At 39.8% G+C, this 13,330-nt stretch overlaps 1 protein-coding gene across 1 annotated transcript; it reads right to left on the bottom strand.

Moving 5' to 3' along the window:
* Window positions 1-2,231: 2,231 nt before the first annotated feature.
* LOC140165329 (transcription initiation factor TFIID subunit 8-like) lies at window positions 2,232-12,996 on the bottom strand. The gene is made up of 6 exons (XM_072188662.1): window positions 12,875-12,996; window positions 7,971-8,139; window positions 6,400-6,561; window positions 5,641-5,765; window positions 4,035-4,182; window positions 2,232-2,733 (listed from the first exon to the last, which is right to left on the bottom strand). The coding sequence occupies exons 2-6, from the start codon at window positions 8,110-8,112 to the stop codon at window positions 2,438-2,440; spliced, it is 873 nt and encodes a 290-aa protein (XP_072044763.1). The 5' UTR covers window positions 8,113-8,139; window positions 12,875-12,996; the 3' UTR covers window positions 2,232-2,437.
* Between the last annotated feature and the right edge of the window lie 334 nt (window positions 12,997-13,330).

Here is a 13,330-nt window from a genome sequence, read left to right as displayed (position 1 = left end):
AAAATAATTTTATTCCAATAACACTTTCAAACAAATTATTTCGTTATGAATTTGGCAGACAGCCGAAACCGGATTCGGCTTTTGGTAAATTCATGTCACGCATGCATTATTTTTTATTAGAGAACAAGGGATCAATGCTTTGCATAATAGAGGGCAGCATATAATTTTTTTAACGATCAGATGATAACAGCGTAATAAGTAATCAAAAGAGGGCGGCATGCAGGGTTAGCTAGCGGTGCATCGCAGTATGGTCAATGATAAAATTCATATGCTGCCTTCTACAGGTAAATCATTGATCCCTTGTACTCTAATTAAAAAATATTGCATCCATAACATGAATTTACCAAAAGCCGAATCCGGATTCGACCGTCTGCCGAATTCATAACGAACTTGTCAAGCGCAGCTTTATAAGCACACATTTCCAACATTCATGTACAACCAGTCTACAATGATTGACGAGGTCATGATCGTCTCATTTTTTTTTAACCTGTGCAAGATTTGCACAAAATCATATGGAATTTGAAACTCTAAAATCCCCATTTAACAAAAAGTACTAAAATAATGCTCATGAATACAAAAGATCCACTTTGGTCATCTCACATTTATTGAAATGTACAAAAAATAAATAATATCACTTAAAACAAATGCGCTCAGCAACGCCCTCCCATCCACAAGTGACAAGTCACCAGTACAGTTACAATGTGTGTAGCCGGCTACAATCTTGAATTACATTGTCAGAATGAACAAATGAATCGACACACACGATCATATTTCAAAGGAAAAATGTGGGGCTGGCCAAAAATAAAGATTCAAACCAAGTCACCAGAAATACCAACCAATCGGGAGTGAGTTGGATTCACTACCTCATCATACAGCATTTGCGATAATTTTAAACTGTGTTCCATAACCAGCGTAACAAAAGGATGCTGAAAATTTACAATGCAATACAATATAAGATTGATTTTGAAGCAGCACTTTTCCACACAAATCACACACTGGCAACCGCGTATTCAAAATTGATGAGCATGTGAATGATGTGATGTGATATTACTGGTTCACACCAATCATGTACCGCGTTGCTCATGCTGGATACAGCGTATTGAATGCGGTGTCCACCGAGTGGTCTAATACACATTAAAATTGCCAGAAATTGGTGGTTAAATATGTTTTGATGGTCGCATATGATCTGTGTTTTTTGTAAAGTCCCTTGAAAACTCCTATTCACTGCATGTAAAGGTGCAAGTCTCGACTTGATTGATAGCAGGATAAAACCAATAGTGTGGTCATTCACATATTGCATCCACTGTGCCTCTTTAAGTGAAACTTCTGACTGTATACATAGTAGCAGGAGTGCAATCGGACTCTTGCAATCTGACACTATACTGCCCTACCATGGCAAAAGGGCCTAACTAACAGTTTTTGAGAAATGGACTTTTCACCACAGGAAGGTCAATGGATACTATATCTACCTATTAAAAACATAAAACACTTCTATTCTAACCTGCAAACACTAATAATTACCCCAATTAGGATGGGTTACCATGTACAAGTCAATACAGGCTGAGCACGGTTTTAATCAATTATCTCGAAAAAATCAATTTGTTAGTTAGGCCCTTTTGCCATGGTAGGGCAGTATAGTCCATTTTGTTTCCTCGAGACAGAAGCGTGCTACATGTATCTTTAGTGCGTGTATGCGGTGTGGAATGACTGCTCCACACAGATATACCGCCCTTTGACCGTGTGTGTATCCAGGAAGCCAAATGGACACTACCAATATACTCTGCTTATTTTACTCATTTCCCCTCAAGTCTTGGCTCAGTTTTAAAAGTATCGTTGTGTGTATTGTTCCCTTGCAAGTTAACAAAACACTCTTATCACAATTTCATCAGTGAGTGCTCAGTTTCCTCATAAATGCACAGGCACCATTATATCAAATCTGGAAATTTATCCAATCATGATATCTGTAGTTTTCCCTTTCCCTGTACCATGCATAATTTTTTCCCTGAAACGAGATTCAATTTCCTGAAAACTCCTCAACTCTACTTCCTTTGGCAGTCATTGTTACAATCCAAAGATTGAGACATTTTTACCAAAAAGATGGGGGGGGGCCTTTTTTGCCCCCCCCCCATTTCTCCCCACTTTTGAGGAAAAAATTATGTAAATTTCCACTTTTTGTGGGAATTTTGCCCCCCCCCCCTGAAATTCACTTTGTTCCACCCCTCCCCCCCCAAAAAAAATTCCAGGTGCCTCCACTGTTCACCAGGTGACGTTTCATCTATCTTATATGACAGGGAACTAATGACGAAATGACTTGCAATACTAGTTCCCCCATCACACCAGAGCTTTACATCTTTGAAGAAATCTGACACGTTTTGGCGGAGTGAGTTTTACCATCCTTTCACCACATATCGGGTACTGGTTTTGTCAAAATAAATCTTTAGTAGTTAAACGACTTTTTTCGTTTACCCTTTGGCTTCTTCACTTTCCTCAAGTATGGATTGCTAGATTTCAGTTCTTTGAGTTCAGATTTAGATCTACTAGCACCAGGTGAGCCAGGTGGCTTTGGTAACGATGGACTCTCTTCTACAGTGTTCTTTTCCGGTGTTTCTTCGCTTGATTGCTTCTGTTCCAGTCTTAGCTGGTGACTTCGTCGCTGTCTTCGCTCTGCCATTTCATGCTCTGGTGGCATGAGAGCATCGAGGTAAGGAAGTGGGGACGGTGTGCATGCTATCACTGAATGACAAAAAGGAGAATAATATAAGGTTAGGCGTGTTTTATGAAATATTATTGAAAAAGTTCACTTTAATTGTGTACAATTCACAGAATTAAAACCAGAGAACCAGGACTCCCTATACCATTGCTTGCAATAGCATGGTCAGTTATGGGGGAAAATTAGGGGTATCCAGGTCCTTTCCAACGGTAAGTGGAAATGAAAGTCCTTAGACGCAGACGGTGCATCTTGCCATGAAGCGTGTCTAGTTAAAGGTGTTATCGATTATCGTATGTGTCATATTATTGTTATTGTTGACATGACCCTAAATCCGACATGTCAAAATAAACTGTTCCTTTTCAACACATATCAACAAGAAGAAAAAAAAGAAATTTCCATGCTATTTTGTCCGAATAAGCTAAACGTACAATCATGTTTTCATTGGAAAATTACCTCCCGAAGTTGACCCGAACCCGGAAGTAGAACGAACCAGGAAGTATGTTTACACCGGAAGTCGGCGATAGTAACTCATATCGCCATGATTTTAAGCTTATCTATCAACCTTTTCAATTTTTTTTAGATCTCATTACAAGTGTTGACATGTATCAATTGTCGTATATTTCCCCCAACAAAGTGTTGAATTAGAAATCATGTGTCGATAACACCTCTATGTCTAGTACAGTGCACAAGCACCAATAAGTTTCAGGTGCATTTCAAGCAAAACACCCTCAATTTTTGCTCCATGTGTATCAATTCAAGATGACAATCGAGTCCTGGTTCTCTAGTTTTAATTCTGTGGTACAATCACATTAAAACATGCAGTTGCACCCACATTTCTTGCCAAGCTTTACCTTGTGTCACATCAGGTATGGTAGTGACCTTCATAAATCATTTGGTGGACTTACTGACTTGAGTTATAATGGAGGTTAAAGATACATGCTTTTCCTGTAGTCTGTGACACTGCCTACATATGGAAATTCACATTGTGCAGTGACCCATGTTTGGTTGCAATAAGATTTCAGTTGTTCATATGAGACCAACTTTTAACTAGAAGTCTTCAATACTGTTGACACACACAGACCCCAACCACCCACTGACACACGTCTCATGCTGCCATAAGGCCTCACTTTCGGATGACCTAAAAAGTAGTTTAGATTAAGGGTGTGAGTAAGTCCCGGGAATTTGAGTCCCGCCCGAGAATCCTATTACCCGGGCAGGAAATTCCCGGCCCGGGTACCCGAAATTTACAAAAAAAACCCAGGCACAAAATTACCCGAAAATCACACCCCTAGTTTAGATAGAAAGCAAGTTTGAATCTACTCACATGGGAAGAGGTTACTATCTCCTGGAAACAGAGTCTGTGTGTCGCCAGTCTTTGCAATGAATCTTGTGAGCGCCCTCTCCACATCTCTCTTCTGTGATGACGCTTTTTCTCTGATTACACGGTAATCCGTCTCTTGTTCTTTGAATGTCTAACAAGGAAAGAAAATTAAGCACATGATTATCAATATGAACCACATTGTGGCACTTAAAGACCCATTCAGTGATCCCAGCGAAAGTGTAAAAAAATATAAAAATTTCATAAATTGCTAAAAAGTGAAGGATAAGCCATTCAAATTGTCACTTGGTATTTTTGAAATGAAAAATTTGGTAAAACACAAAAGACAACAGCAGTATTAACAAAGTTGAAGCCTCATTCAAATACATGTAGCTAATTTAGATACTGTCAGTATCTAAATTACAGATTCATGTAAATTCCTTATTTTTGTCTTAAATATACAGCTTTCAGCTGAACCACTAGCAGGCTATGTTTACATATTTATGACAATGACAAAGGTACCAAAATCTGAATTTTGATGATATTTACGATCGTCCGATCAGCAAATCACTGAATGGGCCTTTAATTAGACCACAGAATTCAGCCTCCAGCATGTTTGCGTGTTGTTGCTCATGGAGGGGAATGTAATGATGTAATGTCTTGTGCGTAAAAAATAAACAACAAGTGGGCTATTCCAGCTGAAATCCATACACCCCCTATGGAAGACATGGCCTTAATCTTCCACATACGGTACACCACAGATTTAATTAGTTAAATGCTCCTGCCATCTGACCTGCCTTAAAGCTCCACGCAACCAAGTCAAGTTAGCTCAATCGATAAGGGGCTGTACAATAATTATGAGCCGGGGGGAGTAAAATTGGGGTGCAAGAAATTGTTGGCAAGTTGAAAGGGGGGGCAAGCAATTTTTGGCACACATTCATAGGGTGCCTTTTAAATAAAACGCTCCAAAAAGGCTTAGGAAAACAATACGGAAATGCTTAAATATGCAAATTTTCCTGCTCTATGCGCTCACAACATGTATTTAGACCATTTAAGGTTTGTAACTTGGGATCCCAAAAATTAAGCATGTGCAGGGGGGGGGGGCAAAGTATTTTTGACAGGCCGAGAGGGGGGGGAAGCGATTATTGGCGGGTCAAGAGGAGGTGGAAGCAATTTTTGGCGAGCCGTTGGTTCAAACCCTGGCGGTGGTTTAGTATGCTCTCATGGAAAAATTCAGTCAGCTGGAAATTCCCCTGGACAAGGAACTTTCTACTTATTGTCTCATTATAACCCATACAATACTCCAGGAGTTGATTCTGGCTGCGACAGGCAATTGTGGTATTTCTAGGGTGTGCGCTTCTAAGCAGTAAAGTCCCTGAGTTGTTGTTTAATGGTTTATGGAATGATGTAGGCCATAGTGGTCAGCTACAACCTGTAATGTTTTCTGAGGCTTGTGTTTCAACGGCAAGTCATTGTGCCTGTCCGTAGTGCACTATAAATCTTTTTTTTTTAATACAGCCTCTGATTTTGAGGCCAGTGCTTACTAACAGAATAAAGTGCAGCTCTTGCGTGGCATACCTTATTGTAAACCTAGCCTAATATTACTACTTACAGCTGTTTTGATGTAGGTGTGTGGATCTGGAAACGGTGGTAGATGTTCTGGTATATGTGTTGGGTGCTTGTTCTTCTCCCCTACTTGTAGTGTGTTATTATTCATAGGTTGTCTGGCTCTGTCTTCTACAAATACAAAACAAGGAAATGGATTAGATGACAAAAACAGAACCTTGTTCGATGGGATCAGTCTGAATTTCAGAAAGCGACAAAAAACATTCTGTACAAATTAGTACCGACTCAAATTTCAGAATTTTTTGATATCTTATGATAAGTTTGCTTTGATTTAAGGAAAAAGCTTTATTTATTGAAAAAGCTGAGCCATTCTTTATATATCAAGTAACATAACACTATAATTATGGTCACTAATATTATATATGGTCACAAATACAGGAGTAAATACACTGCTTGGAAGTGGGTTACCTGAACTTACCCTTCCCCCCCAAAAAAAAGACAGACTGACGCGACTTGACTTCATAATCCATTGTTTAGGGCGAGAGGGGTCACCTAGGCTTTAATTTTGCTGTAACTCATCCACTGATTCTGCTGAATGTACAATTCTGCTAAGCCAAAATTGGGGAAGGGTCAGTTCCCCATTGAAACAACATACAGCGGACTGACAATGCCTTGTGGTATATTGCCAGCTATGAGTATACCTTGGAATCATGAAACGATAACTCATCAATTACTTAACAAGGTGGTGGATATGACATCATTAATCTTCCCCCTTACAACTCAAGCCACCCTGTCCATAACTTACGGTGAGGAATACGCGATCTTGATAAGCGTTTAGCGTAGGTTTTCAGTGCCGAGACATCCACACCCATCTCAACAACTGCCATAGATACATCCGTTACCATGGGGACAGTACGACCTGATAGCTCACAGTAGGTCCTGGCGCTACGTCCTAGTTCTGTGATATCTGTGGCAAAAGTTCAACAAAAGATTTAATTTAGTATTATCATTTATCAACAACTCGTTTACAATTGAAAGGAAAGTACATCGGCCGCCAACATTTTTGTACGGATTGCAGATCAATATTCTCACCACGAAATTAAAAGGAGCTCCGCCATAATTTTCTATGCGCATCAGCAGTATAACTTTCGGTTTGGTGGGATAAACTGCTGCCCATCTTTCATCACATTTAACTGTACATATAGTCCCATTTGCCCAGGTTTGAGTGAGTACTTTGTACCTAACCGTAAAGTGCACATATTGTGGCCTAAGACATCGTCTTAAATGTTGATGTATCCTGCCATAATAGACCCAGCTTATATCAATTATCACGTTACTGATGTCACACCTAAGTGCAGCTTTCTGTTCCCAAAGTGTGGTGAGAATACCACAATCCATACTGTACAAAGGAAATTATGCCATAGAGCAGGCCTCAATTTTAATTTTGGGGGCACTCATTTTCAAGGCCACTGGGCAAAGACAAAGATGGGCACCAAGGCCAACAAATGATAAATAATGAAGTTGACAAAAGATCTGGGGCACCAAGGCCAAAACTGAAAAAGGGCAGGCAATGGCCTTCGTGGCCTCCCTGAAATTTGAGCCCTGCCATAGAGTGTCACTGTGTTGCTTAAAATGTTGATGCCCCATCTCAAAACAGATCCAAAAGAGCTCTATACCATGTTCATGAGGTCCATATGTAGCTATGTTGCCTGCCAGCGCTCCGAGTTAATGCTAGCAATTTGAAGCTGCCCCAATGATATGCGCACCGACATCACTGCCGCATCAAGGTGAAAAATGGTATCGCTAGTGCAACCAGTGGTGTAGAATTCATTGTTTAATACAGGTTCTATCTCAGACGGTGCGGCTCACAGTTTACCTTACGTAACTAATAATAAATCATGGAGGAGATTATTTTTGCCAAAAAGAAATTATGTGATACAATCTGATCCACCCAGACCAAAGAGGCAATTTTTAATACTAATTTGTCACTGTTTGTCCAGCACGCTTTCTACAGCATGGGGTTTGAAATTCGATAATCTGTAAAAAGGGCGGTGTTAAAATTTTGCTGTATAAAGGGTGGGTTTCTAATTCTAAAGGGTGGGGTTCAATTCTAGATAAAAAGGGTGTCTGGCTAAAAAGCATGAGGGAAAAGTAAAAAGGGTGGGGGTTTCAACTTGACCCCCTGACAAAACAGTGTTTATTATTCAAAATTATTATCATAATCAACTTGCCACCAAGCAAACTATTACTGTCATTCTTACATCTGTAGAATACTTGGATGCAATCTGTGCCAAATCTCATAATTGCAGCTTTTGGTGCAATTGGATCAGATCACATAACAAGTAGTACACACAAGCACTTCCTAGTCTTACTCACAGCTTTGTAAAATTTCTGTTAAGGTTTCTACACAGGATTCAGTAGCTGAACCAAATCCTAACTCACTACACAGAGCTCCGATGGAGACTACCAATGCTTTGCGGTGGGCAGCTGCCAGTGTGGAGTTTTCAGTTGATGTCATGATGACAAACTTGTACACCCAGCAAACCTGAATAAAACAAATAGAAAGCAAACAACCAATGTGATAAAGCGATCTATCGCGAGGGACATCATGCTGACCGACCGAATGAGAATCAGTATCGCTGATAATGTGTAAAATAATGTGCATTGTCATACATTACACGCTATGTAACAGCACGCGTGATTGGTCGAGAGCCGGGCATAAGGCTAATGAAATGAAATGATTAGTTTCCCGTCACATTTTTTTCAGTGAAATAAGAGGTCATGATTTCATTACGGTATTCATTATTTTGAAAAATTTCATTATTGTCAAAACTTTCATTTTCATGGCTATCATAATACTAATCATGGCGTGTCCGTCTCTCTGTCCGCGCACTACTCGGCGTGTGTGCGGCTTTCGCTAACGCAGCGTGCTCATGGTCTGCGAATCACGTCTTGTGCGCAGTGCGCTATCGCTTAGTCTTGGAGTACCGTCGAGCGAAGTCGAGCATCGGAAAACATTACAGTGTGGCTCTCATGGGATCAATAGGCCTATTTTCAACACACATTTCGGGGTATTTGGGGGACCTCATAATTATGTGGTAGCAGGACAGGGCTACGAAGAGGCGAACGATGGGTTTCCAGATTACGGCCCAGTAAGCGTAACAGCTACACTGAAACTACTAAGTTGATTACGGTATTGTGTCAAATTGGGTCTTGATCATTGAGAGACGTATATCATAGTAGTTTAAAAGGTCAGGGCAGGTAGGCCCATATGGGTAACGGGTGTTGGGTAATTACTAATTAGAGATAGTCCTATCACGACTCACGAGAACCACCCAACCCGAGAACCTATATTGTTGATGAAAGACCATCATCATTACAGACATTTTGCAACAGATTGAGAAAAGATTTGAATTTGTTTTTATTAAAATGAAAAGAAATTTGCAATTTTTGTAATCAATAGAAACATAATGAGGTAATCCTTAAATTTCCATTATTTACCATATCCTCTACCCCTACAATGATCAGCAGGGGATGTCAGACATTTTGAGTGTTTCAATTTTGAATATTTCCATCTCAATTTTCAGATAATTGCCTTTTTTATGAAAATAATGAAAGTTTTGGTCAAATTGAGAAGGTGATGCGGGCGGGTGATGGGAAACTAATAATTTCATTACATAGGCCTAAACAGCGTTTATGCCCGGTGTCCCGGATGTGTGATCGCCAGGTAGGGAAAACGAAGGAAAATTATGTTTTTTAATAATGTTACTTGAAATTTTTTGTTATTATTTTGATGAAATAAGAATCACAAAATGTTCTGGTATGTATATAATTTTGGTATCATTTTGAAGCTTATTGTCCCGTGCTTACATTTGTATTCAAATCATGAAATGTCAAAATGACTTTTTCCTGGTTTCAGGGTTGAAATACAAAATAAAACTTACATGCACAACTCTGATTTTTTCCTAAAATTGGCTAATTTTCACAAAATTTTACATGCACAGGTCGGAACGGGTCACATCATCATGAATGCTTTTATTCTTGGTACCAGTGTTCGATTTACCTGGATTCGCATCGCAAAATGCGAGTCATTTTTTACAAACTGCTACTCAACTGCACAGACCAGTAGCAAAAAAATGCGATCCAAAAAAATCGGGGAAAAATGCCTAATTGCGACCGTGAACCACGCTGATATACATGTACCATCATTTGCAAGTTAACATTTGTCGAAGTCAAAATGTTTCCATAAATTCCATTTCCAAGAAAATCATCCACAAAAATATGACCCAAAAGCCCCCGAATCGTGCTGTTTACGCCATTAAACTAAATATTTATTTTCATGACGTGATGTGTTACACACTTCCATGTATTACCAGATAACAAAAAACATGCATATTCATTTATGACGTCATAGAAGCAGCAATGTTTATATGAGTGTATAGTTCAGTGGTGAGACGGAAATATCGTGTGTCCTTGGTGACAATCTTCCAAAATTACACAAGATTTTTAGGATTTCATTAAAAATGTAGGATTTCTCTTGATTACTGAAGGAAAATTTGCGTTTAGAAAGGGCACATGATAATCAGCTTAGGAAGTTTAGGTGCCGAATTTTGAACCACATACGTTCTGCAACACTGCAATTGCATAACGTTGCCCCGGGACGTTGCTTCTTTACTATGTTAACCCGTGCATAAGTGCGGTTTTTAATAGCTTGTCTATTCAAAAGCGTTTTTGTCACCATGGGGTCTCCCTGTTGGTTTTATTTTGGCTGGGTTTTTTCTTGATGTTCGGGGGGAGTAAGGCAGGTTGTATTTAAAATTGCCCCAGCTCAAGCCATATCAGTAATGTCACCCTTGTGAGGTAGTAACTGCGGCGGGGCTATTCCCCTTCTTGATTGGCTGCCTTACGACCTTGCCAGGCTCGGACCAATCAGATCTCTTGTTAGTGAGCGTCTGGTACTTCACGGTTTTTCCCTTTCCTCCTCATTCACTTTTTCGGCTGGAGCGGTCAGGTTCGTTTGAAAATCCCGCCCAACCCACCCAGTTTTGTAGCTGGTAGAGGGTTTGGTGGGTCGTGTCCCAGACCTGTGGTGTTTGGGGGTAGCTGGCCAGGTCTGTGCGCAGTCCCCGTTCTGGATGTGGGGTGGGCTGGCAAGATATCTTGCAGCCGTGTGCTCAGCCAGGTATGGCATGTTTTTCAGGGGGATCAGGGTCTGGACCGTGTCTTTTTTGGTAGTTTCAATGGTCGTGTCCGGAAAATATTTGGAGGTGTGTTGCCCCAAGTGGGATCCACCAATCAAATCATCAAATAATATGTCCAGAATCCGTTCCCGCCATTTTGTTCCCTATCAATGGGTAATCTCTGTAGATAGTCCTACTTGTTCGTGCATCAGTGTGGTGCTCTGACCGTTTCAAGGCTAATTCCGCAAAAAATAAATGTTAATTGGGTGGTATCATAAATTGGCTGTGTGATGAGTTATTTTTCTCTGCTGTGCATGTAGCCTAAGACCCTCTGAGGACAAGTTTCACATCATCTACATGTAGTAAATTTCCTTCCAAATGACAAAATTACCCAGTAATATAATATTAAGCTTAACACATGTTACAGTTTCCCATGCATGGGTGGGGTATGTGGTAATTATTGTTGCAATTTCAAAACATGATCATCTATCAGATGCATGGATGGGAAGGGCAATGTAGAATAAGGTGGATTTTCCCAGAAGGCGAGGCCTTTCTCTTTTCCAATAGGGGTCTAAAGATGGTACCCATGCAGTGTTTGATTTTTGTCGATTTTTAAAGCATAGTACCGGGATGTGAGAAGACAAGTATATACAAAAAAAATCAATAAAATATGGTGAAAACAAACTGCTACTCAAAACTTTGGAATTGCTACTCAAATCTGAAAGTGAGTAGCAATTTTGCTATACACAAAAAAATAGATAAAAATCGAACACTGCTTGGTACTGTCTTGGTTGGTTGGTGTTCCTCCAAAATAAAATACTCAGAAGAGAGTTTTAACTAGTTCACCACGTAAACTTGTATGGCTCAAAATTCGGACCGCTCGCCATTAAGTTTACTGCTTTCTGTGTTTTGAAATTTGTTGACGTTTTAACGATCCCCGATTCCCGGTCGATTATTTTAGCTGTGTCACGTCACATGCATGACGCTGGTGGGTACCAACCTAGTTCCAGTAACTGTAACTCGTCAGGTCCGTATATGTCATTATGTTTATGATAAAGACTGAAGTCTTGCTGGCAGGACTAGTACCAACCAAACTTCAGAAGAAAAAAAACCTCGATCGCCAATATAACGATGTGATATGGGACTTGCAAAGGATTACACAGAGATATTTCTTGCCAAAATTGGACCATTTCTAGGCAAGTTGGCCCTACAATGTACTTTGTCTGCGTTATGTGAAAAAGGACAGTCTTAAGTAAGTATTTAAGTGCAACGCTTTTGATGTTTTGATGTTTCGGGAGACTGGGAGTGATCATAATAAAAAAATGATGGAGCCTATTCTTGACTGTGTAATATTCCTTCACCACATTCATGACATTGCCGTACGGTAACAGTCTTATACGATGGACAGATAGTATCAGTTTGTGAATGAGGACATCGTATTCTGTCGGTCCGTGTCACATCACTTCCGGTTGATGATGTTCGAGTGAAAACAAGTCCCTAATTCGATTTTTGTTGATGATTTATGTCATTGGTGTTATGTAAATTTCGATCGCAAATAGTCAGTGGAATCAAACAACCGTTTCTAAGTCTTCAGAATGAAAGAAACTTAATTGATTTACCGTTTATATACTGACAAACTTAAAATTAAATTCCATGGTCGCGTGTCGTTTGCCGAAATTGAATGCCACTCCAGCAACATCGCTATGTAGCCTCCTTCACAGCCGGTTTCTGTTGTTCACAACAAACCGTGAGCCACATGCAGTTTGGGCCCGAGACTAGAGATAGCCCGGATGTCCGACCGACAGAATAAGTTCCTTGTACTAGTTTTAACTGCATTCGTTCAATGCCATGGAAAGAATATTTTCATGAGGTGAACTATGTACTGTACCATTCAACTCGGCAAAGTCTCGTTGAATGGAAAAGTCCATATTTCACCTCATGAAAATATTCTTACCATTTTTACTTATTCAATATTTATTTAGTTGTGAAGTGGTTCCGAATTCGGCAACCAGTCACAGGGTCAAACTAGTACTGTAGAAACAAGCAACCTGAACCAGACCCATGAAATTATTTCCGACATTGTTGGTCTTGAATACTTACGGAATATATTTCTAATACTTATCGATGTGAAAACCCCGATGAAAACAGCTAAATTGAGGCGGACAACGACGAAGAGCAATATTCTTGTCCGGCTTCTCGTCTTTTTTGTGTCAAATCCCAGATTACACCCCGTTTGGAGGTGTTTTCATAGTACATAAACTTTTCCTTAAATTATTATGTTGTATCTAGTGAAAATCAGTATATTTGTCCCTTATTTTTATTCAGATCGCTAAACTTATTTCACTCTAATCTTGGTGAGCTTATTTTGTGGAATGATGGCAAATAAATGATAAATAAATATAAATAAATAATATAATAGGAAAATATATTGTTTCTAGCCTGTGTGACAGCGCGGCACATTTTACAAGATCAATGACAGCGCCAATCAAGAAACATTGGATGAGGCGAGTCTGCGAAGATTCGGGATGTGGCCCAACGCAAGTCAATGAGGTACGA

The sequence above is a fragment of the Amphiura filiformis genome, chromosome 12 (genome assembly GCF_039555335.1).
Source record: "Amphiura filiformis chromosome 12, Afil_fr2py, whole genome shotgun sequence".
Lineage (NCBI taxonomy): Eukaryota > Metazoa > Echinodermata > Ophiuroidea > Amphilepidida > Amphiuridae > Amphiura > Amphiura filiformis.
This window is presented reverse-complemented; position numbering and strand designations above follow the sequence as displayed.